At 47.6% G+C, this 27,134-nt stretch overlaps 12 protein-coding genes across 12 annotated transcripts; 8 read left to right on the forward strand and 4 right to left on the reverse strand.

The window, feature by feature from the left end:
• Nucleotides 1-1,321: 1,321 nt before the first annotated feature.
• Nucleotides 1,322-2,135, reverse strand: BT62DRAFT_952212 (uncharacterized protein; the record flags this gene model as incomplete). The annotated part of the gene is made up of 5 exons (XM_043188227.1): nucleotides 2,025-2,135; nucleotides 1,870-1,975; nucleotides 1,607-1,825; nucleotides 1,452-1,556; nucleotides 1,322-1,408 (listed from the first exon to the last, which is right to left on the reverse strand). Coding segments are annotated over exons 1-5 (603 nt in total), but the record flags the coding sequence as incomplete, so codon positions are not given.
• A 227-nt stretch (nucleotides 2,136-2,362) lies between these two features.
• BT62DRAFT_987876 (uncharacterized protein) lies at nucleotides 2,363-5,417 on the forward strand. Its single transcript, XM_043190084.1, has 15 exons — nucleotides 2,363-2,616; nucleotides 2,668-2,994; nucleotides 3,045-3,154; nucleotides 3,209-3,363; nucleotides 3,414-3,618; nucleotides 3,670-3,701; nucleotides 3,750-3,991; nucleotides 4,041-4,251; nucleotides 4,302-4,499; nucleotides 4,545-4,589; nucleotides 4,639-4,733; nucleotides 4,792-5,094; nucleotides 5,151-5,171; nucleotides 5,226-5,240; nucleotides 5,293-5,417. The coding sequence occupies exons 1-15, from the start codon at nucleotides 2,389-2,391 to the stop codon at nucleotides 5,332-5,334; spliced, it is 2,229 nt and encodes a 742-aa protein (XP_043037927.1). The 5' UTR covers nucleotides 2,363-2,388; the 3' UTR covers nucleotides 5,335-5,417.
• Nucleotides 5,418-5,471: 54 nt separating this feature from the next.
• Nucleotides 5,472-6,040, forward strand: BT62DRAFT_900058 (uncharacterized protein; the record flags this gene model as incomplete). Its single annotated transcript, XM_043183396.1, has 2 exons — nucleotides 5,472-5,817; nucleotides 5,871-6,040. 2 exons carry the CDS (start codon nucleotides 5,472-5,474, stop codon nucleotides 6,038-6,040), a joined length of 516 nt encoding a protein of 171 aa, XP_043037928.1.
• Nucleotides 6,041-6,048: 8 nt separating this feature from the next.
• BT62DRAFT_242538 (uncharacterized protein) lies at nucleotides 6,049-7,151 on the forward strand. Its single transcript, XM_043180192.1, has one exon. The coding sequence runs from the start codon at nucleotides 6,492-6,494 to the stop codon at nucleotides 7,071-7,073; it is 582 nt and encodes a 193-aa protein (XP_043037929.1). The 5' UTR covers nucleotides 6,049-6,491; the 3' UTR covers nucleotides 7,074-7,151.
• Nucleotides 7,152-8,195: 1,044 nt separating this feature from the next.
• BT62DRAFT_995429 (uncharacterized protein) lies at nucleotides 8,196-9,852 on the forward strand. Its single transcript, XM_043190523.1, has 5 exons — nucleotides 8,196-8,675; nucleotides 8,728-8,851; nucleotides 8,900-8,998; nucleotides 9,053-9,203; nucleotides 9,257-9,852. The coding sequence occupies exons 1-5, from the start codon at nucleotides 8,202-8,204 to the stop codon at nucleotides 9,546-9,548; spliced, it is 1,140 nt and encodes a 379-aa protein (XP_043037930.1). The 5' UTR covers nucleotides 8,196-8,201; the 3' UTR covers nucleotides 9,549-9,852.
• A 514-nt stretch (nucleotides 9,853-10,366) lies between these two features.
• Nucleotides 10,367-11,495, reverse strand: BT62DRAFT_899902 (uncharacterized protein; the record flags this gene model as incomplete). The annotated part of the gene is made up of 4 exons (XM_043183387.1): nucleotides 10,367-10,850; nucleotides 10,901-11,005; nucleotides 11,061-11,356; nucleotides 11,415-11,495. The coding sequence occupies 4 exons, from the start codon at nucleotides 11,493-11,495 to the stop codon at nucleotides 10,367-10,369; spliced, it is 966 nt and encodes a 321-aa protein (XP_043037931.1).
• A 103-nt stretch (nucleotides 11,496-11,598) lies between these two features.
• BT62DRAFT_1029602 (uncharacterized protein) lies at nucleotides 11,599-13,278 on the forward strand (the record flags this gene model as incomplete). Its single annotated transcript, XM_043178318.1, is given in 6 exon segments — nucleotides 11,599-11,787; nucleotides 11,842-11,997; nucleotides 12,049-12,317; nucleotides 12,373-12,442; nucleotides 12,459-12,579; nucleotides 12,642-13,278. 6 exon segments carry the CDS (start codon nucleotides 11,599-11,601, stop codon nucleotides 13,124-13,126), a joined length of 1,290 nt encoding a protein of 429 aa, XP_043037932.1. The 3' UTR covers nucleotides 13,127-13,278.
• Nucleotides 13,279-14,652: 1,374 nt separating this feature from the next.
• On the forward strand, nucleotides 14,653-17,370 carry BT62DRAFT_981683 (acid protease; the record flags this gene model as incomplete). Its single annotated transcript, XM_043189617.1, has 10 exons — nucleotides 14,653-14,882; nucleotides 14,934-14,960; nucleotides 15,018-15,086; nucleotides 15,139-15,495; nucleotides 15,546-15,601; nucleotides 15,659-15,745; nucleotides 15,794-15,967; nucleotides 16,023-16,192; nucleotides 16,251-16,453; nucleotides 17,313-17,370. The coding sequence occupies 10 exons, from the start codon at nucleotides 14,653-14,655 to the stop codon at nucleotides 17,368-17,370; spliced, it is 1,431 nt and encodes a 476-aa protein (XP_043037933.1).
• Nucleotides 17,371-18,440: 1,070 nt separating this feature from the next.
• BT62DRAFT_900354 (histone 3) lies at nucleotides 18,441-19,021 on the reverse strand (the record flags this gene model as incomplete). The annotated part of the gene is made up of 4 exons (XM_043183417.1): nucleotides 18,441-18,611; nucleotides 18,667-18,816; nucleotides 18,867-18,928; nucleotides 18,982-19,021. The coding sequence occupies 4 exons, from the start codon at nucleotides 19,019-19,021 to the stop codon at nucleotides 18,441-18,443; spliced, it is 423 nt and encodes a 140-aa protein (XP_043037934.1).
• Nucleotides 19,022-19,385: 364 nt separating this feature from the next.
• Nucleotides 19,386-19,783, forward strand: BT62DRAFT_900122 (histone-fold-containing protein; the record flags this gene model as incomplete). The annotated part of the gene is made up of 3 exons (XM_043183402.1): nucleotides 19,386-19,443; nucleotides 19,500-19,609; nucleotides 19,667-19,783. Coding segments are annotated over 3 exons (285 nt in total), but the record flags the coding sequence as incomplete, so codon positions are not given.
• A 660-nt stretch (nucleotides 19,784-20,443) lies between these two features.
• On the reverse strand, nucleotides 20,444-20,967 carry BT62DRAFT_1008099 (uncharacterized protein; the record flags this gene model as incomplete). The annotated part of the gene is made up of 3 exons (XM_043177413.1): nucleotides 20,444-20,572; nucleotides 20,630-20,733; nucleotides 20,907-20,967. 3 exons carry the CDS (start codon nucleotides 20,965-20,967, stop codon nucleotides 20,444-20,446), a joined length of 294 nt encoding a protein of 97 aa, XP_043037936.1.
• Nucleotides 20,968-23,712: 2,745 nt separating this feature from the next.
• On the forward strand, nucleotides 23,713-26,362 carry BT62DRAFT_899793 (uncharacterized protein; the record flags this gene model as incomplete). Its single annotated transcript, XM_043183383.1, has 10 exons — nucleotides 23,713-23,858; nucleotides 23,911-23,992; nucleotides 24,044-24,120; nucleotides 24,174-24,554; nucleotides 24,604-25,005; nucleotides 25,056-25,250; nucleotides 25,299-25,578; nucleotides 25,628-25,754; nucleotides 25,813-26,067; nucleotides 26,121-26,362. The coding sequence occupies 10 exons, from the start codon at nucleotides 23,713-23,715 to the stop codon at nucleotides 26,360-26,362; spliced, it is 2,187 nt and encodes a 728-aa protein (XP_043037937.1).
• Nucleotides 26,363-27,134: the final 772 nt, after the last annotated feature.

Genomic DNA, 27,134 nt, shown 5'->3' on the forward strand with positions numbered 1-27,134 from the left:
CAGTCGTTTCACCTACTTACTTATCCCGACAGTTCTCATAACGTTGTTCTTATTACTTTAGGTACAGTATCATATCAACACAGTCGTTTTCACCTTTTACTGTGCCGACTGAGTTCTCATAATGTTGTTCTTATTACTTTACATTCGTCAGCGTCCTGGACCAGAACCTCCGAGAGGATGTGTTTGATATCATGATCGCAAACGGCAATGACCACGGTATTGCATCTTCTGTATATATGTCCTCTAGACTCCGAACGAACTCTTCACCTACAACAATATCCGCGTGAAGAGAGGGGTCTCGCCGACTTCTTTGGGGCTGATAAGCTGCCAACAGCATGAGCGCCTTTAGTGAAAGGAGGGTTGCCACGAGGCGCCAGACGTCGAGATGTACGAGCTGCTTCATCACCTCGATCTTGCTCATGACCACAAGGCTGGTCAAGAAACTGTTGTTGGTGTTTTTGAATAGGAATTTTTGGAGAAGGTGGGATACGAGTGCAGCGCGTCAAACTGTCCTGGTCCGGCAGGAGCTGCCCTTCCGGTAGAAAATGCGATCAGATTGATGTCTGCATCCTTGACAAAGATGAAACAGTACAGAAAGATAGGAACCTCGATGGTCCTGAACCGCAGTTGGTGACTGAAGCTATCGTCGCCTTCCGGCGGAACAACGTACTAGGGTAGAGCACCTGCATCTTCCAAAGCTTGATGAAACGACCTTCCCAGCAATGACGCTCAGCGGCGCATTTCCTTTGTTATTACAAGAGAAAGGTCACTTCCACTCTTAACAATGTCATCGTTACTAGCACTTACCCTGCCGATATTGCTCCCATGCCGCAACGAGGGAATAAAGCCTTTAGAAGTTCTTTCACAATATTTGCTACTATTCAAGCGCTTCGTCTGAGGTGAACAGTGCTTCTGCACACAGTCCAAGCTTACAGAAGTACAGATTTAACAGATGATGATGGATATCCAGTGCGGATTCTCGTGATCACGAATGTAGGGGTGTAATACAGGAAGCAGACTCATCGTCCAGACTACACTGCTTATGGTAGGGCCAAAGCGGGAGCGTAAGTCATTCATTCTCCTCTGGGTAGCCAGTAAGGTGCCAATGTGTACGAAGAGAAGGAACGAAGTGACTTTATCCAAATAATGCATGTCAGGAAGAGAGGAAAGGGGAAGCAGCGGGTCGGGCGTCCTTATGTATTATGATGGCTTAGAAAAAACAGTTTGAGTTAGGTGACATTAACGAATTGAAGATACGATGCAGACAGATAAGAGATGAAATCCATTCCAGAGATGATCATGTCAGGACAACAGGTTATGGGCGCATAACGAGCTTGGTGGACTCCATGGATTGTCTCGTCCACGTTTCTAATTCCTCAGATGGCAATGTTTTCCATTCTTTCAAAATCTTTCGAAGATCGTGAGATTCTGACTTTCGAAACCGTATCAACTTCGTCCAATGTCTTGAGCAGCCTGAGCGTTTGCTCATCAACTTCGTCAGTTCGTTTTGCTCGGTCCTGCAACTGAGCATTTAAAGCACTATTCTCTTGTTCAATCTGGTTCCAGAAGAATCAGAAAAATGATAGCACAAAAAGATAGTCGATACTCTCATCTGAGATAGGATTTCTCGTAGTCGGGCATTCTCCTCCTCCAATTTAGGAATCGTTCTCGCAGCGATAGCTACTCGAGGCTCTAGGTCCTCTCTCCATTCATCATTGCGCTCCATGCCCGCTTCTTTTCGCTCCTTAGCCTTATTGATGATGTAATGTAGAATGTCGATATTCTCCTGGACGTTGACAGTACGAAATAGTCTGTCTAGATCTCGCTTCTCATCATCAGGGCATATCACGGATTTAGTGCATTACTCACGAAGGACTGAGACTCGATGTAGTCTGATATTTGATTGAAAATCGCGGTAAAGCCTTCCTTATCTTCCTCAGTATAGGTTGGGAAACATTCTGCAAAGTCCTCGTATCTAAATCCTCGGTGAGGCCGACAATACTAACCAGATGAGAGAGACGCACGTCCATTTTCTTGCTGAGCGCCGAACGGCAAGTTGAAGGGCAGAGTGGAAGTAAGACCACCGTATGCCACCACCCTGTGAGTCCATATTGTGGGAGTTGAACTGAGAGACGCGTCGCGTGATGCTGCCTCGCCGCGTGGCGTCACGTTGTGACAATCTGTAACACTGACTGTGGGCGGAGTCGGTCGAACCAATGCGTCCCATCTAACATAATTGGGCTCGAAGACGTTGAATCGTGTTGGAATGCACACGTTATTACTATTAGTACAAACTCAAAAGTAATGTTTCTGTGGATTTGAAAAGCCGTGCGCAATAGTCAAGATGACTAAGCACTCTTGGCCGGCTACTGCTTGTAGCTAACGTCGATGGACGACCCCCTTCGCGATGAGGAGGCCGGCGTCCCTCCACAGCAACCGCGACGGCGCTCGTTCTCATCCGCTATCATTCTCATGGTCATGCTCTTCTTGCTCACCAGCCACAACGGCGACGAATTTCTGGCAAGACACCAGTACCAGAACGCGCTGCAGTCACTGACGTATCAGCTCTCCAACTTTACCGCCTGGATGAACGGGACTGAAACAAACTTCACTGTGGTGTGCACTGTGTTTGATCATGCCGTATGATTTTCTCATCTCCATCGGCAGCCAGATCGAGAGCCTTCTCTCACTTCTTTACTGCATGAATTCATTCCCGTACGTCTGCCTTTGGACCCTCTATACTCCTCGTACTACTCCAATGTCACTGGATTCATTCGAGGAAGCTCGGCCTTTTTCAATATCACACCCTCTTTCTTGTCCACAGTTTCGTACTCTTGGAAGGAAGCTGCAGAGTCTTTCATTGCCCAGGTAAATGAAACAGAGGTTGTCGAGAGGGCTGGAATCTGGAACTGGACCGCTTCCAGCAGAGTATCCTTCAGCGTTTCGGAGAAGAAGCAGCCCCACACATTAGCGGTGGATCTTGTTTTGATTAATGTATGCCTTTTCTGCCAGTGACCGGAAATATTTCACCGACACTTACACAGGGCCGAATAGAATTGACCGACGAAAATACGAAGGAGGATTTGAAGTTTGATTTCGAAGGTGTCCACTTCATGCCCAACGGCTCAATATATGGGTTTGCAGAGCCATCGGGGTACGTCCACTGACAGCCTTTTTTCCAATCTAATTTTGACCATTTCTTTTCTAGAAGAAACATAGACATCAGATTGTTACCTTCCCTTGTGCCAGAAAATCAGAAAAACGAGACTGCACGCTTCGTGGAGCCCGAGCTTGCATCGAAACTGAAAAAACTTAAGAACTTGATTGACGCAGGTGTCATCGAGCATGAACCAACGCCTCAACGTATTTGCGATCTCTTTTTCCCTTATTATATGCCTGAATTGCTCGAGCAGATGAAACTTCGACGTGCCCATTCGCTCTGTATGCGCAGATGGATCCAGTCAGTATCTCGGAGCGTGAAATGCAGCAACTGGAGGAAGAAATGCAGCACCCGAAGGGTCTTCCCACTGTGTCTCCCCCCAAGCTTTCTGTATCAGGCATCCTTATCAGCAAGGAATGCGGTATCATGTTTGAAATCCGAGAAACCGAGGGACTGAGGTTTGTATCTCAGCAAGTCCACTAGACGATCTAGTAACGATGTCTTCTCAGGTCTCGCACGTTTTTCCGCAAAGTCACAACGTGTGCGTGTCCCCATCACCCTTCTTTGTTTTTCTCATCTCTCCGTGTAGATGCAGGAAGTGCAACAGTGATATATTTCATACTTCTCTTTGTCCTAGCGCGGCAAATGGAGCGGAGCCGGACGCCCTCGGGGATATCGCGAGTGTCCCGGTGGACTTTCTTCACACAGTCGACCATTGATTCAGTTTCTTTCGCTGGTCACATCACTTTTGCTATAATTGCAGAAGGTCGGCCTTCTCTCTCTCTTACCGCGCCAGCTTTTTTGGCCTGTACTATGTTTGTGTACGAGGCGGTGAGTTATACAGTTCATCATCATCTTCACTTATAACATTTATTTCTAGCAATTTTCCGTTCTCATACACCAGATTCAGATGCCCGAAGACATCGTTGATCCCGTACCTGCCCCAACTACCGCTATCACGCAAGAACGTACTGGTAATGTCCCACCCCCTGTGGTTCCCCCAAATCCAGCGACAACGGCGGCAGCTCCCAGTCTGTCCTTTTGGGCATTTGCTATCCAGCATCTAAGATCCGATCCTGGTGCCAGACTTTGTAAGGTTCTTTATCACTCTTTGGTGCATACATCGAAACGATTTCCGTAGGGATCACTATGTTCTTCTTTTTAACGTTCATCGTTCGGGTTATCCTGTCGCCCACGCTATCCCTCATGTTCGTTGCTCTCACATACTCGTTTATCTGGTTACCTCAGATCATTCGTTCCGTCCGCCGGGGTCGCTCAAGTGGGTTTTCGAAAGAATACGTAATAGCCACGACAGGTTGTAGGCTTTCCCTTGGAATGTGTGAGTAGTGTCCGGGCATATACGACCTCACTCACTGTCTGTCAGATTTCCTTGCTTGTCCAAAGAATGTTCTAGATGTCGATCCTCGATGTAAGTTTCCACACATCCTCCTTTCTATGGTCGGTCTCACGCCCAGGAGCCTGGGCATGTTATTTGGCTGCTTTTGTATGCCTCCAGGCCTTGATAGTCATCCTTCAAGATGAACTCGGACCAGCCTTCTTCCTCCCCGCAAAGGTATCTCATGATTTTGAATGGACGAAGGGGCCAAGGTGTATTCACTTGTATGTTACAGTACGCCGCTGTGAAGGCCTACGACTATCACCCGGTATTGCCCCTCCCCGATCCTGAGGCGCCGGAACAGTCTCTCGGAGATTGCGTAATCTGTCTGGACGCTATCTTAATAGAATCTCCTCTATTGCGGAAGAGGAAGTCGATTGATGAAAAGCATGATGACTGGGATACCCGGAGCACAGCGAACAAACGGAAAATAGCGAAAGGCATTGATGCAAGTGGGATTTTAAATGCCGTCCAGGCTGGTGTTGGAAACGCTGTTGCAAGGAAGAATTATAGCCTTGCGCCATGCCATCATCTTTTCGTGAGCAGCCTGTTTCTTTTTTGTTGCGAGACGCTGATCATCGTAAAATCTCACAGCATACTGAATGTCTTGAGAAAGTTAGTCGTTTATCTCTGTTTCTTTTCAATGGATATTGAACTTCCTCCGCTCAGTGGCTTGCTATTAAGGTCAGTGTTATCTACAGGATTTTGAATATTATTGATATATATGCTGGTCTAGAACATCTGTCCGCAATGTCGTCGACCTCTCCCACCTCTATAATGATTTATTTAATGCACTGTATATCCACCGCATGTAACTAATGTGTATTTTAAATTTATTCCTGTCTCCTGTATGAGTTTGCTCCCATATATGGAAGACGGCTACAGGTCTTAATCTGCGACTTGCACAACGTCGATATGGATTCTTCATCTAGCTCGCGCATTGCCTCCAATTCCATACCATGTCATGGACCTTCACGCCGCACACCAGCATCGTCCGTCTTGTGGGCTCACCTGCTGAGAAAAGACACATTGGCCGCACCGCCGAGCTCAGACATACCTCTACCACCTATTGCGCCAACCGACAGGACAGGGACGTCACTACGAATTCTCCTTCATGATACCCAAGCGCATTTTGAAAAGTTTTCTGAACGAGTGGAGAAGCTTACGAAGGGTGTAGACGAAGCGAAGCAGGAACTGGGTCTGACGAGGGCGCTCTTCCAACGAGAGCACGAAGAGCTGACAAATGAAATGTATAACTTGGGTGGGTATCTCTACACCAACATATACCTACTTCTTATCTACGTTTTTCGCCAGTCAACCGATGCCAGACCGAGATTCAGAAAACGGCTGGGCGCCCCGCACAGGCCGAAAGAATGGAGGAGTTTTGTAAAGGTGTGCAACTGAGGCTGGATGGTCTGGATAAGCGCATAGATACTATACAGTTGGTGAGTCGACGAACCGTTGCGCTGTTAATGTTTTTCTAAAGAACAAGCAAAGCTTTATCAAAACAATTCACAGACATTACAGAGTCAGTCGCAGGCCCTCCAGACGATTCAGGACCAACAGAGCACTATTCTCTCGGCGCTTCTGCCCCTTCTGCCCCTTCTTCAGGCGGTTCCCTTGCACATCGACGCAGCTCGCAACTCTATCAAGGAAGCGATAGGACAGCCCCGACAGTTAGAACGGACGTCAGAGAAGAGCTCAGACACTCGGTCTAGCTCACCCACCAGATTGGTGGTCCCTTGCGAACAACGATCCTCACCGTCCGGAAGGAAACGGCGTCGTGTGGACGAGAACACATTCTGCATTCCCGGGGATCAACAACCTCGTAGCCTTGTAGGTGCGACACGCAAGTCTTTGACGACGCACAGCTCTTCCCTCTCGAAACGGAGCTCGACATTACTCGTACCTGTACAGCAACAATCTCTTTCAGCTATGGGCTCCTCGACTGCTTTGTCTTCACCGGTCGGAATGGGCGTGCGGACTCCCCATGTAAATACAACTTTAGATCCAAAGACGCCTCGCCGTCCTCTGGCTGAACTCGTGCAGCACACTAATCAAAATGCTTTGAAATCATCTCTCCCAAAGCAGGTCCCTTCCGTGGATACTCGCGATCGTACTTCTTCCTTGCGAGGGAGACGGCCTTCGGTATTCGCTCCTACACCCCGTCGCTCTCGTCTACCTCAGCTTCCCATCTCCGTGATGACTCCAGGATCAAAGTCCAGAGTATCTGACACTGCTATGACTACAAGCACCGTTCACCGACCTTCTCATCTCTCAGAATCGCACATCCTTCCCTGTACACAACCGACTCCGCAAAATAGCACCATCTGTTCACCTGCACACGTTCCGCCCGCGACAAGTACAAACCTGACTTGTCGGACGACAACATCACTACAGCAAGACATTCAGACAACCCCACATACTAATACATTCTCTGCACCCCCGCTTACTTTACGGCAGAGAAGATCTCCTTTTGTGAGTACTATGCAATCCTTGGACAATATTTGCGTCTAATGATTGTGTCTTTGTAGCGAGAAGGTCGGCGGTATATTCCTTTAGACGATTCTGATGATTCTGACATTGATACGGCCAATGGATAAGGAACTTGCTTGTTTCTTTGGTATTCTACGCTTCATTTACATTGGCTCGTCGGACAAATGAACCTAGGTTACTATATGCTATCTTGAATTGCAGTGGTGCCCGTCCCTACTGAATCTTGAGATGATTCTTTTAAATGTCCTTCAATGAAATTTAACTTCGTTGTAACGAGGACTCTGGAAATTCCTAATGTCAAGCTTATGTCAAGTGAGGAGTGTATATTATATATGAGAAGAACTTGTCATGGATAACCGACCGATGGGTCATTAATCTGGCGATCACTATTAATATCCGACTCAACGCTTGTTGCCAACTTTGGCTTGGAACCCCTGGCTGGGAAATACGGAGGATAGGACGAAGCATGGGTCTTCCAAGGCCGTACGTGATTTGGGTAGGACGCAAGGTCCCGACTGTCAAGGATAAGTAGGGCGGGATCGTAGGCACCGGAATTTTCAACACGAATGTTATCCGAATTGGTCAATCTCGCCAGAAGAATTGTCGATCTGGGGTGCGTCCTCAGGGAATAAAAGCGCGCGACGATTCGACAACCTATATCTCCCAACTTTTCCCTCTACGGCCATCCTCTCTACTGCTCTTCAGCAACACCACGCTCGCTACCGTCGAACTACATACCATCACTATGCAGCTCTTCAAAGCTGCCGTCGATGCGCTCGCCCTCATGATGTCCGTCCGCGTCTCAGCCACGTGTTATATCTTGGAGCACAAGAAGCCAATGGAATCAGTCGAAAGTAATTACGCGTAGATGGGATGTAGATGTGATTTTGAGGTCTAGCACTCTGAGCGCTGCTTGCCTTGATGGACTCCAGGTGTTGGTACCGCCGGGTCCATAACCCTAACCTGGCCCATGCGCCGTGGCCATATGACTCTTACAGTTACATTGCAAGGTTTGCGTAATGTCTTGTGGAGTCGAAGCACTTTAGTGGCATGTTGACATTGCGAAGCGAAATATAAGCAAGCGTGTCGGGCCGATCTGCCGAGTAGCATGGCAATTTCAATTTTGTGAGATTTTATTTCGCCCACACGATGTTCTACTACATCTCATTCCTACGACCTCCCCCGTCGAATGCGAGTTTGTCTGGAAAGCTTTCTATCACCCCACAGATAGCCAATGACCTTCGTACTGAATTTTACCTCGGCACACAGGACATCTTTTATATCTGGTCGTCATCACTGGGAACCCAGACTAGACCAAACAAGTTGACCACCTGGCGGCGGGAACAGGCATACAAGGAGATTCTTGTTCCCTTGCCACCTTTAGTTCGAGAGGGACAAGAGTGGACTCTCATCTTGACAGCCTCTGCTAAGGCTTCAGACGCTATTGTTGATCTTCAAGACAGTACCGTCGTAGGAAGAGCACCCTTTGGGGTCTCATCTATGCCAGTGCGATTTGGACGGTCCTCCGCAATAGAGAAAAAGCAGGAAATGATTGAAAGAGTTTATGCTTTGCATCGCGGCACTATGAAGATAACAGAACAGACCTCATTCGACTTGGATAAGGTGTTTCCAAATATTTTCCATTGAAAACTTGACTTATCTCAGTTAGGTATAGAAAACATGGGACAGTGGCATCGGACTCAGTTCTTGGCTGGTCACTAAATCAAGACTGGGACAACTACCTGAAGAGCTGCGCTTCGCGTTATTCTCTAAAGAGAGTAGAAATATCATTGAACTGGGTGGGTATACTTATTCTTGATCTTCGTCTCTGTTCTATGTTGTTTTAGGAGCGGGAACAGGTGTTTTATCCTTGACCCTCGCAGCCTTGCGCTCGTCTGCCAACGAACAAGATGACAGCAAGTCTCGTATCGTAACCACTGATCTAGGTTCGTACATATCTATATCTATGACATCTCATTTTCAAACTATCAGAACACCAGAGTCAGCGATCCCTCTTTTAGAGCACAATATCGCAGCAAACAGACACTTGTTCACCAGCGGGTCGGCTCATCCGAAAGCCAGTGTGTTAGACTGGGATGAAGATCTACCTGATTATATACAATCCATCACTGCTGGGTTTGATGCTATAATGTATGTAAACTTCGTCAATTTCCGCCGACGGGTAGATTCTTACACTAATCCAGCATGGCCGACGTCACATACAACACATCTTCCTTTTCGGCTCTGGTTCGCACACTCTCCAGTCTTATCGCGATGAGCGCAAAGCGTCCCTTGGTTCTCTTGGGATACAAAGAGCGGGATGAGGCCGAACGCACTATCTGGGTCATGGCTGAGGAGATTGGTATTCACTTCAGAAAGGTTGACGAGATCGTGGGGTCGGGTGGTGATCCGATAGAAGTTTGGATTGGAGAAGTCAACCGCCGTCAGGAGACAAAGACGACGGTAACAGGCCGAACGAAGAAACCCACTAATTAACCCACAGAGGAACTGGGGCGCCGGCAGGGCCTGCGAGCTAGTGGTTGTGACGGTTAGTAAATCACTTCGCCAAAAAAAGACGTGATTGAAATGGTAGCTCAGAGAGGAAGTAGCCAGTCAATCTAGCTTTTCTGTTTCCGCATTCGTTATAGACATTATAAATGTCGCCCATCAGTACATCGTATGATTATGCGTAGTATCTGGATATCAACTCCCGTTATTGAAGAGGCGACGAGCTAGAACAAGCAATTATCGACTTCCAAAAATTCACCTACATTCCATGTACATTATAATGCGGCCGGACTATTTTGCTATACCAGATAGACGGATTGTAAATGTATACGCGGACAAACGTTTCAAAAAAGTGTAAAGATTTTCAGCCCCGGAACGAGGGACAACAACACTGTCTACAGTTCCAGCGATTTATATCGACTTGGGTGATTTTTCAGTAAATTAAAATTTGACCCGTTGGCGACGACCTAAATACTGGACATCAGAGTGGAACAGCCCAAAACAAAGTAGCGTACTTTTCCGAGAGACGATGGCGCCGCGTGGGCGGACATCATGAGGGCGAGCGCATCGACGGCAGCTTTGAAGAGCTGCATAGTGATGGTGTGTAGTTCGACGGTAGCGAGCGTGGTGTTGCTGAAGAGCAATAGAGATGATGGCCGTAGAGGGAAAAGTTGGGAGATATGGGTTGTCGAATCGTCGCGCCCTTTTATTCCCTGAGGACGCACCCCAGATCGACAATTCTTCTGGCGAGATTGACCAATTCGGATAACATTCGTGTTGAAAATTCCGGTGCCTACGATCCCGCCCTACTTATCCTTGACAGTCGGGACCTTGCGTCCTACCCAAATCACGTACGGCCTTGGAAGACCTATGCTTCGTCCTATCCTCCGTATTTCCCAGCCAGGGGTTCCAAGCCAAAGTTGTAGCAAAAGGCGTACTGCATCTTCGTCTCGCAGCTCAACAACCACCGTCACGGTCGTTCGTCCAGGCGTTGAGACGCAATCAATAGTATCCACCAGCGCTGGCACCAAAGACGGGTGATATACACAATCCACCACTAAAACAAGGTCAAAAGCTGGAAAATCAAAGACTCGCGAACGCCGTTTTGATGGAGTTGCATGCAGTGAAAGCCAGTCCAGTTCGGCGATTGATATATTAGTCGTACCAGGAGAGCCAGAGCAATTTAGTAAGATGTTCTTTTCGAGTAGTGGTAACATTTCACTGGTATCAGTGACGGTGTAGCTCTTGACCCAAGAACAGAGTGCTACGCTCAGCAGACCGGTGCCCGCCCTGTCATCTGAGATCAACGAAAGAATACGACATAATCTGAAAACACTAACCCGAGTTCCAGCACCGCCGTATCTCCCAAATAATTCTTGTCAAACAGAGAAGCCGTCGGTGCAACAAAGTGAAGCTGCTCAAGGACAAGACGAGCAAAATCAATACTATACAGAAAGAATGACTCTGACGGTAGTGCGAAACAAGATTTACTAGCGATACCTAGCTTTCCATACCACGCTTCCCGTATCCCCACGCCGACTTCGCAAGGCGGTAGTGTCCTGGGCAATGCTGATTTCAATTGTTTTACCAACAGGCCTCGACACTTTGGTTCCACGTTTTGAAGAATGCCGCGAAGATCTTGCTCGAGACGAAGATACCGGAGGCGCACCTGTCGGTGGGCAGAGGTCCAGCTGAACTGTGAGAACATCATGATGCGAATCTTGCTGTCCCAGTCCACGGAATCCATTCGAGTTTGGAGAAATACCGCTCTGGAGATCTGAATATATCAAAAAGACCTGTGACAAGAGCAAAAAAGTCAATCCGGCATGTAAGAAATCAGTAGAAGGATGGTACCTCTTCGTCTGCATCAACGACCTCCTGTGAATCTTCTGATAACCGAACAACACCATAAACACGATTGCCGCCGTCATTCATTGAGATAGGAACTGAGTAAGCTCTCCCAAACAGAAGCCGTTCTGAGTCGTAATGGTCGGCACTAGACAAAACTTTGTTGTCGACTATTTTCTATGGCCTGTCGATGCTCTCTTCGTCGGTCCACCATCATTTAGCACGGTCGCTGCCTCCTTTGCACGCTGCTCGTCGATTATTCACCAATGGAAGATGCCTGAGATACACTGAAGCTACTCAGAAGGTCCATGAGCCAACTCTTGAACGGCCTAAATTTGCGGAAAGGCTAGGTCGACCTCAAATAAAGAACCAAATCCTGGTACGCTATATAATATTGAGCCTTTTGGATGTTAGATGGCTAACCGAATGAAAGTTTTTTGTATTTGGGTCGTCGCTCGCGTTTTCCTATGCCGCATGGAGAACGAATTTAGAGACTGAGGCCTGGGCGACCAGGCTGGCTGCAAGCACAAAATGGACCGAGATTACTAGCGCAGACCTACGTAGGCTCCAACAGATCGATCTGGTCAAGGTGTGTCTTCCGTGTGCTTGATCATCTCCAATCCCGACCCGTGCATGACAGAATCTTCGGGGGTCCTATACTCTTATCCAAGACCAAGCCTCGCAGATCCCCCAGTTGCTCCGACCGTGGATCAGCGGATTATACCTTGCCTTCGCACAACCCTACGCAGATGCCTCAGATGGGCGTCGGCTCTGCTGGAAACTATGTCTGCTCAATGCCGGCGTATGGGTGGCTTGGAATGTATCTCGTTTGCAACCTATGATGATTCGTAGTTTCATGCATCACCCGCTCTCCGGCTTGTCGTACACCATGCTCACAAGCACGTTTAGGTGCCTCTGTTCAGCAATTTCATTTCGCAACATGTTGACTGACTTGTAAATACAGCCATAGGTCGATCATCCACCTCTTGGCCAATTGTCTAGCGTTGGAAAGCTTCGGTAGCTGTCATAGAAATGTTATTTAGACTCCAGACTCATCTTTCGTTCGCAGGATCGTCAGCGGCGGTGTATCTATCTCAGTCCCAGTCGTCGGCATCCCCAGATCAACTTGAATCAACATCGGCATACCATTTCCTAGCTTTTTACCTCTCGGGTGCGCCATTTCAAGCGTCATTGGTCAAATTACAACTATAATCCTTTCCTAATCTACTATAGCTGGCATCTTTGCATCTCTCGTTTCGCATACCGTGACCGTAAAATTCAAGTACCCCCGTCTCATATCTCGTCTATCTTCTCCTGCCAATGCTGCCAAACCCGTCGACACATGGCAGGCCGCGGTCTCTGCAGTATCCAACTCGGCAGCGAGTGCAACAAGGAAAGCTGCAGCTTCGTCGATAATGCCTTCGTTAGGCGCATCTGGTGCCATATATGCCTGCGTAACGATGACAGCTTTAGCATTTCCGAACGGGCAGATTGCTTTAACCATTCCTCCTTCATATCCCATTGATATACAGTTAGGCGTGGGTGCCTTACTTGCACTAGATGTTCTGGGCGTAATTCGGGGATGGCGGTTCTTTGACCATTTTGCCCACCTCGGAGGTGCTGCTTTCGGTGTCGCATACTACACCTTTGGCCCGACGTTTTGGACCTACATAAGAGGAGCTGGTGGCACCAAAAAGTCCGATCAGAAAGAAGAGTAAAGGAAGCATCGATTTCCTAGACGTCTTGGATCTGGATTCGTATAAAATTCAAGACAGTATTTGTATTCTCAACTCATCCACACTCTGTAGAATCTATAGAATCGAGTTATGCAGTGTCGTGAAGCCACAACGGGTCTGACAATGTCGCCTTCCAAGGCTGAGAATATTTTATTCACGCAGATCTGGCCAAGATACCGCTTCATTACTCTTTACGTGTGGTTTTTGGACTTTTTTCGTAATGAACGGACTTACTAGGCTTCTAGGAACATTCATCCATAGATCTGGTTATGTCCTTTATCGATTGACATAAATACCCGTATTTCGGGTATACTACTTCTTCATAACGGTACAAGAGCCTCAATCAGCATGGCATGCACTAAAAACTGTGCAATCAAGAGTACGGGTGGAAAGAGTGCCTCTTGCACACCATTAACTTATTCTTTTCTAACCAGCTTCCGTAGCTACTAAAAAGCCTGTCTTGACTAGCATCAACAATTCTCTTCCCCCCAAGCAATTTGCTATTAAGACCTCGTAAATGCCAGCTCACAAAAGGTTGCGATGCCATCGCTTCCGGTCTGAAACTGTGGCCCTTCGTGACATCAGGAAGTACCAAAATTCGACCCACCTGCTTATCCGAAAGCTGTCCTTCCAAAGTCTTGTTCGTGAAATAGCTCAAAACGTCCAGGCAAGTCGTCTTTATGTCCTCAAGGCGTCGTGGCACTTACGTGCTTCATAGCTTTTCCTTCCGCTTCGCTTCCAGACCACTGCCCTTCTGGCCCTGCAAGAGGCTGCAGAAGACTTTTGGTTTCCATCTTTAAGGACGCAAATGCTGCGTGCCTCCACGCGAAACGAGTCATTCTGATGGCTCGGGATGTCGCTTTAGTTCGAAAGATCAGAGGAGGTCGTGAAGCATATTAAAGTATCAGAGTTCAGTCTAAGGGGGTCATAGAAACTACGAACGTAAAAATGCTCTGCCTGCCAGTGGGTAATGTATCCAACTTTGATTTCACTTATATTTCAGTGAACAGACAGGTAATATAGCATGGTGATCACCTTAATAGCCTCATGTGGGTAAGAGTACTACAAGCACAGTCGGACGTTTGATATTTAGCCATTCGGCTACTGCGGAACAGCCTCAGGACCCCCACGCAGCAAGACGCACAGCACGGGGTAGAGTTCAATTATAGCTCTAAATACGCTTAACGGTCAAACAAAATGAGTTACAACACTCCAAGAGGCCCCGAGTTTCTTGTCTACCAATCTCAATACTTGCGTTTCTTCAACTGTTCAACAAAGTGTTACCGTTGACCGGGATGTCCGATCACCAGGAAGTAATAATATCATGCGATCACGTGGCGGAATTTTCCTTGATACGACATAATAAGGACCGCAGCTACCCTTGGCCCCCGTTCGTTTTGCCTAGTTCCCCCCTACTCGCTGGGCGAGCACAGCAATCTTCTATCCGATTTATACCTCTACCACGACGTTCATTCACACATTTTTTCCTATCCCTTTCTCTCTCTCCAATGCTGTCGGCGTTATTTCTTTGTTTTACCCTCCTGTTATACGCCTCAGATGTTTTCGCTGCTCCTCAACCATCGCCCGCCGGTAACGGGATTTCGATGAATCTACATAGACGACGTCCCTCGTACCGTACGAGGGAAGAGTGGGGCCAATGGGCGAGGAACAAGAGGGAGATGTTGATGACGAAGTACGGTGCTTCAGTACCCCAAAAGCGCAGTTCGGGCAGCAATTTGTAAGTTGTTGGTTGTTGTAGATGGGTCGGTTTATCCAATGCTGCGTGTAGATTGGTCAACCAGAATACCGACTCGAGGTACGCTTAGCTTGACCACGGGTGCAAACACTCCCTGACCACGTTTAAACTTGTCAGTTTTTACGGATCTTTGGCCATTGGCACTCCTGCCGTTTCATACGATGTTATACTGGACACGGGTTCTGCGTACGTCGGTCCTTTGGCCTCGTAATTACGTTTGCTCTAACTCTGGCTTTAGTGACCTGTGGGTCGCTGACAGCGACTGCGTATCAGGATGCAGCAGCATACCCACATTTAACACCGCCGACTCGAGTACATTCGTAAATAAAAGCACAGATTTCTCTATATCGTATGGTAGCGGCAGTGCCTCTGGCTTCTTGGGCTCTGATACTGTCCAAATGGCCGGTTTCTCCGTGTCAGATCAGGTCTTCGCGGTGTGCGACACAGTAACATCTGGGTTGCTGACCGATCCTGTCTCTGGTCTTTTGGGCCTGGCCTGGGAGTCAATATCGACGTCGGGAACTACTCCCTTCTGGCAAGCGTTAGTCGCGGGAGGTGCTTGGGATGAGCCTGTAATGTCGTTCCAGCTGACACGGTACGCATTTCTTTGACGTTGATGATTTCGTTGTCTGATGAAAGTCGCAGCTATCTCGGAGTCACCGGTGCTAGTAGCCTCGAACCTGGAGGAACCTTCACCATGGGTATGTCGACGTCGAACTGCCTTGTTTGCTGGACGCTAATCACCGATTTACTATCAGGCTTCGTCAACTCGACATTGTATACTGGAGATATCGAATATACGGATTTGGTCGACTCCGGAAGTTATTGGCTGTTGTCTCTGACCTGTAAGATCTCCACCTATTCCAGTGTGACTTAACGATCAATATGCGCAGCTCTGACCGCTCAGGGGACCTCCGTGACCATAGGCTCCGGCTCAGAAGCCTATGCGGCAATCGACACTGGCACAACCTTAGTTGGGGGTCCTTCCGAGTATATTGCTAATCTTTATGCGGAAATACCTGATGCGACTGCGGGTACCGGTGACTACGATGGATATTATATATATCGTGAGTAATTTAGTCGTGCTACTATTTCCAAACGTGTTCTCAATCGCATGCTTAGCTTGTGATACCGATGTCAATGTGACGATGTCCTTTGGTGGAAAAAGCTGGTCCATCAGCAACCAGGATTTCCAGCTTACCAAGATATCGTCATCGGAGTGCCTGGGCGCCTTCTTCGAATTGACTACCGGAAATAGCGCACCTGCTTGGATTGTTGGCGATACTTTTTTGGTACGGTTCACAGTTTCAAGTTGACTACTGCAGTGCTGACCTACAAATAACGCAATAGAAAAATGTTTACTCGGTATTCCGATACAGCACCGCAGCAGTAGGGTTTGCTGAGCTGAGCAGTTACGCATTGTCTATGAATGGCGATACGAGTGCTACAGTGCCCACTGCGACCATCGGTTCAGTTGCAGCAGCTGTATCAGCAACAAGCAAATCTGGGGTACAAAGCAATTATGCAAGCCGGACGTCTCTGGGTGCCGGAACGTGGCTAGCAGCATTGGTCATGATCGCTGTGGTTTGCCTATCATGACAAGATAGTACTTATTTAAATGGACATAAGACAGCCTATCAACACAACATTCTATTCTCAACCAAGTTATGTATACTGTATCGATATTCGCTCATTTTAGAATTAGTTTGACAACAAAGATAATGTTTCCGGTGATGCGGAGGTCGGCCACGATCATCATTGCAACATCCTGACGGACGTAATTGAAGCGCAGCGAGAATACAAATTTACACAATTGCACGTTCACGACCCGTAAGGCCGCAGTAAATGCCCATCAGACGGGCCTAAGAGGGACCCCATATTAATCAGAATTTAGAATTTCATTCCATACCCACATCGGGACCGACCTTCCGTTGGCTTTTTCCCGCGCCTCCACATTACGCGTCACGCGCATTCCTGTGGGCTTGTACGCACCGGAACCCTGTAGTTAATGTTGTATAATTAACCTTGGTAATATACCATTCCTTTTCTGCTGTATCCTATGAAGTAGTCTGTGTTTTTGGGAATCTTCCAACCTTCCTCAACCTTCCTCTGCTCTCGTGTGTCGCTTCCTGGCTGAAACTATTCGAGATTTAACTACGGACTAGCAATAAAAGCGATAGAAGGTTGTCTGTCCATACTTGTTCTTCGGAGCTTCTTTGGGAGCTTCCATGAACTTCTAGCTTTGAACAGCCACTACTTATGTCATTTCTCCTTGTACTTCATTTCTACATTTCCAGTGTCGTACAAGTCTTAATTTGAATCCTATACATGTCTGTGTAAGCTGTATCAAATAATTCGAACGTGAACTTAGAGACTATGATGTTCCATCTGTTTCATTTCTATACCCAAGAGACCGAACACCGTGTATCTGCCTTGGATCTCAAAGTTTCCGGAGAATAAACCAGAGTAATATCCTTCACATCTTTCCCATAATGAATAATCCACTATGAGTCAGAACCACCTTCTCTATTGACATTTCCTGTATGATCTTGAGCTTCATGTAAAATAGCAAAATGTGAAGGATTCAAGTTGTCACCTGTTAAGTAGCTACATTAGCCCTCGCCAAGATTGTGGGGTCGTTTACTATGGGCATATTTTCCTGGATGTATCTATACATTCTCACAAGGTGAAGATATAGAATAATTGTACATGAGGTACAGGAATCGTCAATTCCTGAACATCTCTGGAATTGCCCATTCACTATCCATGTGAACATGGGAGGCCCAGATTTATATTACAGTAAGGTACAAAGGTAGTCTAAGTTAGTTTGCGTAGGAGATAAACGAATACCGGATGCCCCAAGTGCAAGATTAAGCGGGAGATGATACAGACCGGCCACGGGAGCCTGGAGCATTTTCAGATGACCTCCTATCACTGGTGTTGTTAGATTCTAATTAAATCGCAAAGACTTTCAGCCACGAAGCGGCGCGCGAGAGCGGGGAAGGTCAAAGAACGTTGAAAGATTCTAACAAACACAGGCCACTCAATAGGATATGTTGGCGAAGCAACAGTATATTGTCAAGATTAATTGTACATTTTCATTACCCAGATTCCGATGTTATAAGTGCACGGGAGAGCAGGCGATGCTAGACGCGTAATGTGGAAGTCGATCCCGAGGGTACGGAATGAAATTCTAAATTTGGATTAATATGGAGGAATGACGCGAGGTCCCCCTTAGGCCCGTCTGATGGGTATTAACTGGGACCTCACGGGGCCTACTACCATCTCAAACAGCTACCAGTGTTCGCGACAAGCAAAACCGGATCCATTGATAACCACGGCAGCCCCGACGCTCGCAAGGTTCATAGAAAACTGCAGATTCCGAAGCCGATTGTAGATCCCGAACAAGGGAATACACTTACAGATGCATGACAGAGTAACCAATAACAAAAGAAATCCCAAGATACAAAATGAAAAACATAAATATGGGATAATACAACTAGGCGTACAATAAAGATAGGCAAACAAACACGAATGTCTCTACGAGCGCTCGCCCCTCAACCTACGGGCCAAAGCCAAATCTTTAGGCTGAATAGTAACACGCTTAGCATGAATCGCAGCAAGATTAGTATCCTCAAACAACGACACAAGATACGCCTCAGCAGCTTCTTGAAGCGCCATCACAGCAGACGATTGGAATCGCAAATCAGTCTACACACCCGTCAACTCACCGCCTACACATCACACAATACCAATACCAACACACCTTGAAATCCTGAGCAATCTCACGAACCAACCGTTGGAATGGCAGCTTCCGAATAAGCAACTCCGTCGACTTTTGATACCGACGAATCTCACGAAGAGCAACCGTTCCAGGCCGGAATCGATGAGGTTTCTTCACTCCACCAGCAGCTGCCTAAACCACGACTTCAGTCCCATACTCAAACCTCAAATACAGCAAACAACGCTACTCACTGCAGTCTTCCGCGCAGACGACTTGGCTGCCAATTGTTTACGAGGCGCCTTTCCTGTTCAGATCTCAGTACACCGAACAGCACTCGCACCAACAACGGAAACCCACCTCCAGTAGACTTGCGTGCAGTCTGTTTCGTGCGAGCCATGGCAAATAATAAAGGTGAATCGAAGAAGTGGTGGTGGTGGTGGTGGATTGAAGTAACATTACCCTTCGTTTGCCCCCGCGTTATATACAAACACGACGCGTCTGTCCACGTGATGGCCCGCGATGCCCTGAATCAACAAAACAAGGAATAAGCACAGCCACCTGTCGGAGCTACATAAGGCCTGCCTCGTTTGGAAGGAGGTCCCATTGAGTTGTTCTCGTTGCTACTGCCACCACCGCCGTAATTTGTTTACCTTACCTACTACACAACTCGTATCGACATGTCTGGACGTGGCAAAGGTGGAAAGGTGAGCGTTGGCATTGATGGGATGGATTGTTTCTGTGCTGACTGGGGGGGTGGTTAGGGTCTCGGAAAGGGAGGAGCTAAGCGTCACCGCAAGATTCTGCGTGACAACATTCAGGGTGAGTGGAATGGGTTGCTGTCGTTGTTTTTCGTCCGGTGCTGAGTTGGTGGGTAGGTATTACGAAGCCTGCTATTCGTCGTCTTGCCCGTCGTGGGGGAGTGAAGCGTATTTCTGGTTTGATCTATGAGGAGACCCGTGGTGTGTTGAAAATCTTTCTGGAGAATGTGGGTTGGATGTCTTTTCTTTTGTCGCGTTTCTGTTTTTGATGTGTGTTGGTGCAGGTTATCCGGGATTCTGTTACGTATACTGAGCATGCGAAGCGGAAGACGGTGACAGCGCTCGATGTTGTCTATGCCTTGAAGCGGTCAGGCCGCACTCTTTACGGTTTCGGCGCTTAGTTCTTTGTCTGCAGTCTTGTATTCCTTTCCCTGTTATTGTATCTGTATATTATTTTTCGTTGTCACGTCTATCTATTAGTCTGTGTATGCCTTTTTCAAGCAGGCAACCTGTCAATGGGGAATGTACGACCTTGTCGGACTGGTCCCAGTCTGGGCAAAGACATCTGGTGCGTTTACGTACTGAAGCTAGCGACGTAGACTCTTAAGTTGCCCCGTTCTGGTGGTCGAAGCTAATTGCTTATTAATCGTTTAAGGTGTCAGGTAGGTACTTGAGCTCTCAGCAGGACAGCTAGGCAGGTATGTGGTGTACAAGAAAGGACCCTCCCTGATTACACAAGTACCATAAGAATCATTGTATGCTACACCCCCCCAACCTGGGGGGTGAGGGGGGGGGGAGACCTAAGTTCTACGACCTAAAACTTTCCGATGAATACCATCAAGCTCATCCACTCGTAGATTGATCGCTGTGTACGGCTTCACGTTTCCCAGTCAGCTTCTCGCAATTTCTCAGAAGTTCTGGAATATGGCGTTGCCTGAACAACCGCTGATGACTTGCCATTTGAAGGAATGGGTTCAAAACGAGTGAGCTGCTTAAGCTTTCCATATCACACGGAGATCAATATATCGATATATTACAACATGCGATGGGGGGAGAACTGCTTATGCACTTCCCCTTGCAATCGGGTCTCGAATGGGGAGGGTGGGGAGGGTCGAAAATCGGTAGTGATGGCAGACATGCCATGATCGACGATGAAGTGATATTCTGAATTCAACGTACAACTTCACCGGCTGGAGCGGCGCGGCGGAAGATTATCTCAGTCACACGATCACAAATGAATGTCGTACAGCGGAATTGTTGATCTGCTCCCTTCCCGTGAGAACGATCTTGATGATCGCGCCTACTCGCGGGTATTGATTCTGCATGCGAGGCGAATACAGGCTGCTGACCGCTATATATACCATTATTGGTGGTAGTGTTTAATGTGTGCTGGATTCAAGCATATGCCAGAGGATGCCCGTCATGATCCTAGGATATATCAGGTACTGTAAATAGAATATTCTAGATATGAGTAGCTAGCAATTTAGTATTCCTATACTCGAGTGATCTTGCACTGCGAGTTACCAGAGAGTCCCATAAGGGTGAGCAGCCCTGGACTTCGAGTCGTTTCGCAGTTGACGGACATCGGAACTTTACTACATCCAAGCTTCATCTATTTTATACGGTTTGGACGTTTCGCTCGCGCCGAAAGGCAATGGAGAGGAGCGCCCCCCCCCCCAGTTGGCCAATATCCGGAGACCCAGACAACCACTTGGGCAGTTGGACGGGCACGACAGTTTACAGCCTTGTCTATAAAAATCACTTCCAGAAGCCATTGTAAGATATCGCTCCTTAAGGCTACTATTTACTGCAGTCGTTAATGTCCAATAGCAACATGTCAGCCCTTTTGAGGCATTAGCTCTTGCAGAAAGACCGGGTCGTGTTGGTCCACTGGCATTAACCCGGACTATCTGCCAATCGAAGCTCGTTACTTCCATTAACTTTAAGTCAGGAAAAATGTCGACAAATTACTGAAGAATGAGCACCGTTATTAATATCGGATCATAGACCACTGTTTTCATCCAATTTCCTTCAAAGTATCGCAATTACCTACATCTTTGTTTGTTTCCTAGTGCCGCATTAAACCACATTGGACCGTACGGCAAGTATGTTCTCTGATAGGGTCAATGTGAACGAAGGAAGGTGGGAAAGGGTTTAGAATCACGCAAAGAAGCTTACTTCGTCTTGACTCTTGCTATCTCGCGTCCCGGTGGGACACGCCTTGATCATGATACCTAGCGTGGTACCAGAACGAGCTGCTTGGAAACCTATTCTATTTCAACTGCCTCGTGGAGGCTGAGCGCTGAGGAATTCATCGGTAGACTCATGAAGATAGAAAACAAGGATCGACCTTATTCAAAATCTCCTTGAATGGAAGACAGGCAATACTTTCCTGGATCCGATGCTCCGACCGCGGACATTTCATGTAACGCATGAGACATCGATGTCAATGGCGCCCGATTCCAGACCTGCGACACGAGTGGGGTCTCGTTACAGGGACACTGAAGGCGAGGCAGAGAGCACATGTTCTGAGTCCATCAAGTCAAGGGTGCCATCAACCTGTCCGAATGTCCAAGCGCTCATCGAAGGCCACTCGGATTGACCCATCTTGGCATGCTGGTGAGAAATGGGGGTCAAAACAAAGTTACCTCGAGCCAATCGTTCCAATGGCCGACCGCAATTTCATGGAGCTGCTGACCGATCAAAAGCTGCCGAGACCCCTGCGAGTGGTGGGGAGCAAGACGTGAGAAGCTGGAGGACTGAGGAAGTGCCAGTGTCAGCGCCAGTGACTACTGAACCGGGGAAACCCAAGACCAAGTTCCAACAGAACGGCAATGTGACAGTGAAGCCAGATATTTAGGACTGAGTGCCCTTGAATAAGCCACAATGAATGTCATTTTCAATGTAACGTCCCTCAGATTGGTCCGGAGTGTCAATGAAGGCACTACAAGACTTCTCTGAAGGAAGAATCGTTGCCAGCGAGCTCTATGAAAATGACTTGACTTTCTTTTCCCACAAATAGTGTACCTTTCTTCGGACGGGTATTGATACCCATTCAGCGGTATATCTGAGCGCGTACTACGCCTTGAACCTTGAGCTCTGGCCAGGGCCACGAAGCGTCGTACTCTCATGAAGCTAGCTAACGGAAGCTTTTGGCCTTCGAGAGATGGCCTCAGGGGCTCCTGAGTGCTTCCTATCACACTATCCGCGTGGATGGACTAGGTAGGTATAATCGAGGTGAAATCGGAGAACGTGCGATGTACCGGAGCTAAAATGATATTTCATTCCGCGGCACAGAATAGCCTTTCAACGTTTCAACTTCAACAAGGCGCCAATAGAAGAGGTCCAGAAAGGAGACCCAAGCGATGTAGCTCTCATCATCGTCGGTATTTGCACTACTAAGAGGCTTCTTTGTCACAGCTATTGATGCCGGTTTGTGCTTTGACTTGCCGTGGTCCTTTTTTGCGCGGGACTGTTGATAGAGCTGCTATCACCGGCAGAAGGATTCATCATTGGCTGGATAGAGCGTCGCGGGAGACGTAGCCTCAGAATGGCATGAGACTTGTCCACATAAGGTCTTCTTTACATCGTGTGAGTATCATTACATTAGATCAAAAAATGAGTGTAGTGGACTTGCCAAGGACATCATCGATAACGCTCACAAAGGCTGGAGCCCGGAAGCTCACGTATGGATCTTTGGATCAGTCTGGAGGAAAATACATGTTGGGTCCATACTGCCTCACGAGACCCGAGGCAATGAATTCATCTCGGACACAGTGTTTGACCCCAGTTTCAAAGTGTTGATATTCTCCTAGATCAAATAGATCCGATTGTCGCGTCTGAATCCTCGCGGGAGAGATCATACAGGTGTGGGTATCCCCCTCCGTGGTGAACAACTGGAAACTCTCAGTGATCTATGTTATGGAAAGCAGCGAGAACGCACTAGAAATGGACGTGTGAGGAAATGCATTTGTTAGGTGAGTCACCTCGCCAGGTCCATCAATCAGCCAACGTGGGGGTGCATTTACAAACCACATTGATAAAAGGGCCTACAGTCGGAAATTAAGTATTGCTCCTCATGACCGAGCAAAATACTGGAAAGAAATCTAATTCTGCAGTAACTGTCACGGTGAAGGCTGGCAAGGGCTGCCGGACCACTCGCCGAGATTATGTAAGCTCAGTCTTTTCCTCCAACAACCACACGCCACCACCGAACTAGACGTGACGCTTCCCAGTGTGAAGGTTACATAGAGAAAGCACTGCAAAGGCGGTCATTTGGCACGATACTGCCGCGTGAATACATCCTCAACTTCTGCACTCAGTGTCTTTTATGCATCTCAATCTTGTACCGCCGGTGGTGGAAGCAGGTCATGTTGAAGACTTGGTGAAGGCGGGGGAAACCATTTCGGCGTCATATTCGCCAGTCGGAAATTCATTAGCTGTGTTTCTGACGTCTTCGGTGGGCACTATGGCTTCGTATTTATCTTGTTTCATAATGCACCTCTTCGTAACAGACAGATGACCAAAGACCCCGAAAAGAGAGCACAGATGAAGAAATTCCACTTTATTTCGCCAGCACAGATGCAGCTCCAACGTCAGAGAGACGCCTGGTGTGTGTCTAATTGCTCATTATCGATCGTTCATATTCAAACCACGTGCAGTTCATTACCGACACAATTGTAATTTTTTCGGCCTTCCAGTCCCTGTACCAAAACCGAATTGCTGATAATTCTCAATGGTATTCCACATCAGTGCCGTACTCTCCAATGAAAGGCTCATTGTTTTCTCTAGGTCGCAAGACACTGAGCTACTCTCGATCGTGCGCAAACTCTCAATCGATTATGTCAATTTCATTAGAGAGTACTGGACGCTCTTATCCGTAAATCCCAGGAACATCGTTTTTGCACTGATATTCACGTTTTCTCAGGACCGCACAGCAGTTGCATCACCGTTGCAGTTCTCCATCGATCATTATAGATCCCTGTTTTCATGCTTTTCCTTGTTTGTCATCCTCTTCCTTCCTGAACCCGATTATGAAGATGCTCCAGTGGGAGAAGAGCTCATGGAATGGTTGAACATCCATTTCATTGAACCGTCGACGGAAGAAGGGGATCAATTGAGTAGTCTCGATCGTCCTTGGGAGGATGATAATTTCTGGCCATATCTAACAAGGTAGGCTTTCTGGGTAGCAAATGCACTTTACTCGCTGAAGTTCGCTTAGGGCTACCATACGCGGCCTAACAAAGGCTTCTGTGTTTTTCTTGAAATCACTTTCTGATCATCCCTCCGAATATCTACATGACCTCAGTCAAGTACTCATACCCTTGATCGATGAACAACCCCGGTTACAGAATTACAGTGCTGAGCGTGATTTCGCTTTTGCGTCGCGACGTTGGAGGGAGAGAGTCCACACTCTCAGGGTTGAAATGGACCGTGTTCCTGAAGATGACCGCGAGGATGACTTCGATAATTGGTGGGATCGCCTCAGTGATATCGTGGGTATTCTTGAAGGTCGCGTGGACGTTCTTAAGCGAGTATGTGAAGAACTAGGTAGTGATTGGAAGGAAGTGTGCGCTGCTTGGGGTATTTTTGTTGATACCCGTCTACGACGACAAGACCTTCCGTACGTCCATGTCATCGGTTCACCATACGTGTCTGCTCACCTGGTTACAGTGACGTTGTTGCAGAGGTTCTCGAGTCCATGCCTCCTGACCCCACCGTTTTGGAAGACATGGTTCATTCAGCACTGTTCTCAGCACAAATTAATCAGGCCCTGTCGTATGCCTCGCAGCTTGACCAGTGGCTAGCGGCACACTTAGCGGACCTAATGGCCCCACTTTCACTTATCGAAACAGATATAGAGGAAGAGTGAGTCCATTCGGCGTTTACCGGAGCATAGCTAAGCAGTTCACAAAGATCTGAGTTATCCAAGCGTGACCAGTACGTCTTGGCTTACGCCGAATACCTCCTTTCCGACCCCACTTTATGGCGAATCACACTTGCTTATATGTATTCTTGCGGAAACGTTGGCAAAGAGCGCGGAGACGAGATCTTAATGAGGGTTCCATTGCGCTTACAAGAGCAAAAGTCCGCGGAGAATCAGGGGGAAATGGAGGGCGTTGTGGGCACATTGCGAGATCTGAATCAAGTCTGTTTCGAGTTCCAGAGGGAAACGGCCCGCCGGGCCATTTGCCGGGTAAGCGTCAGCATATGACGCTTCGAAAGATGGTTCTGAACGATGTTAGATCGCTGCTCAATGCTTCGCCAGCAAAAAGGATTATGCTCTCGCGGTTTCCTACTCGATATCCGCAGAAGATTGGTTTGGTCTAGGACGTATCGTTGACCGTGTCCTTGAAGAATATCTTCTCAGCGGTATTGTCGTCCCCCTCTCGAACTATTATACTATTAATAAGCTAACCGAGCCATGTAGGTCCACAGATATTTGCACGATTTACTTCGGAAATCGCCCCTTCTTTGCATGAAATCGGAACATGCACTGGGTTGCAGGGCGTTTTCCTACATCGACTTATGTTCGCCATACGATATTCTCAATTTCATCGGTTACGCCTACAGCATGATTTTCGAGATGCCGCCTCGGATCTTGTCGTACTTCTCCGTGATGATGTTGCACCGAAATCATGGTGGGCGATATTACTTTGTGATTCGGTGGAATTATTACAACAAGGTACCCGGAAATCTTCCTGCTCTGTTCAACTAATACAACGAAATTCCACCCAGGTCCTGCCCTGCTTTTTTCCCCTGCAAGTGCAACTGAGTTGTTGAAAAAGTTGGAAGAGCTTTCCACTCGAACGAGTCAAGGTTACGGTCGGGACTATCTAAGTGTCTTGCTGAGACGAATGAAGAGTGGAGGCGAGAAAGAAGCTCTAGAGCATATGAAGACAGTGCGGCTGGCCCTGGCCAAGTATTTCGCCCGGTGTGCTATAGCTGGATTCGAAGGAGACACGGTACAGAATATGTGAAACGCATTTCGGTGTAGTACTCAGTCGATTCGCCAGCTATAATAACTCATTGGCTGTAGTTTAGAAGATGCCAGTGATAACACTCGATTTATTGTATGCGCATGTATCTTTAATATAACTATTACGCAGATCTGTTTATATTTTCCTGGGTCAACGTGGCTATCTTATTTTATTCTCCGGGCACCAAACTTGCATCACTCATTACCTATGTAGATCACTTTCTCCCGGCATGCGCCTGAATTACTAATGCCAACAGTTTCAAACAGAACACGATCACATGAAGGCACTCGCCCAATGCGTACACCTCTTGATGCGAAGACAGGCTTCCCGCGAAGCCCTTTTCATCACCTTCCGGAAATCCTCAAGGACCGTCCCTGCGTTCCATTTCTTCTCATTTCTTTTTCATCGACTACTTCCAGAAGGCGTTAATGAAAATAGATGTGAACAACAAAATGGCAGGTTAGGAACGGTCTGATATTCTCCTGGCCATGAGGACGGAGACTCGCCCAGTACGTTCTATAAATGCAGTTTGGCTCAGGCCATGGATAGCCATTTTTCATCCCTGCAATACCAGCCATACCGATAACCTGACATTGAAGTCTAAAAACTAATGTGCTTCATTCTCCATGTGGCAGATGTTTATGCCTGCATGCACCAAGTCGTCACCAAACGTCAAAGGGTAGGTGTTCATGCCTTTCCCACTGTAGAACAATTTTGTCTGACGGTACACTCACGTACAGGTGGACTGCAATAAGCGCTTCTGTCGCTATAG

Source organism: Guyanagaster necrorhizus (assembly GCF_019112545.1).
Source record: "Guyanagaster necrorhizus MCA 3950 unplaced genomic scaffold BT62scaffold_18, whole genome shotgun sequence".
NCBI classification, from domain to species: domain Eukaryota; kingdom Fungi; phylum Basidiomycota; class Agaricomycetes; order Agaricales; family Physalacriaceae; genus Guyanagaster; species Guyanagaster necrorhizus.

What these genes read in the sequence shown, in the direction of transcription:
- BT62DRAFT_987876 (XM_043190084.1), top strand. Translation starts at nt 2,389, where the DNA reads ATGGACGACCCCCTTCGCGATGAGGAGGCCGGCGTCCCTCCACAGCAA. An exon ending in TTTCCGCAAAGTCACAACGT is followed by an intron (nt 3,702 to 3,749) that starts GTGCGTGTCCCC and finishes CTCTCCGTGTAG; the next exon opens with ATGCAGGAAGTGCAACAGTG. An exon ending in CGCCATGCCATCATCTTTTC is followed by an intron (nt 5,095 to 5,150) that starts GTGAGCAGCCTG and finishes AAAATCTCACAG; the next exon opens with CATACTGAATGTCTTGAGAA.
- BT62DRAFT_242538 (XM_043180192.1), top strand. Translation starts at nt 6,492, where the DNA reads ATGGGCTCCTCGACTGCTTTGTCTTCACCGGTCGGAATGGGCGTGCGG.
- BT62DRAFT_995429 (XM_043190523.1), top strand. Translation starts at nt 8,202, where the DNA reads ATGTTCTACTACATCTCATTCCTACGACCTCCCCCGTCGAATGCGAGT. An exon ending in TAGAAATATCATTGAACTGG is followed by an intron (nt 8,852 to 8,899) that starts GTGGGTATACTT and finishes ATGTTGTTTTAG; the next exon opens with GAGCGGGAACAGGTGTTTTA. An exon ending in TATCGTAACCACTGATCTAG is followed by an intron (nt 8,999 to 9,052) that starts GTTCGTACATAT and finishes TCAGAACACCAG; the next exon opens with AGTCAGCGATCCCTCTTTTA.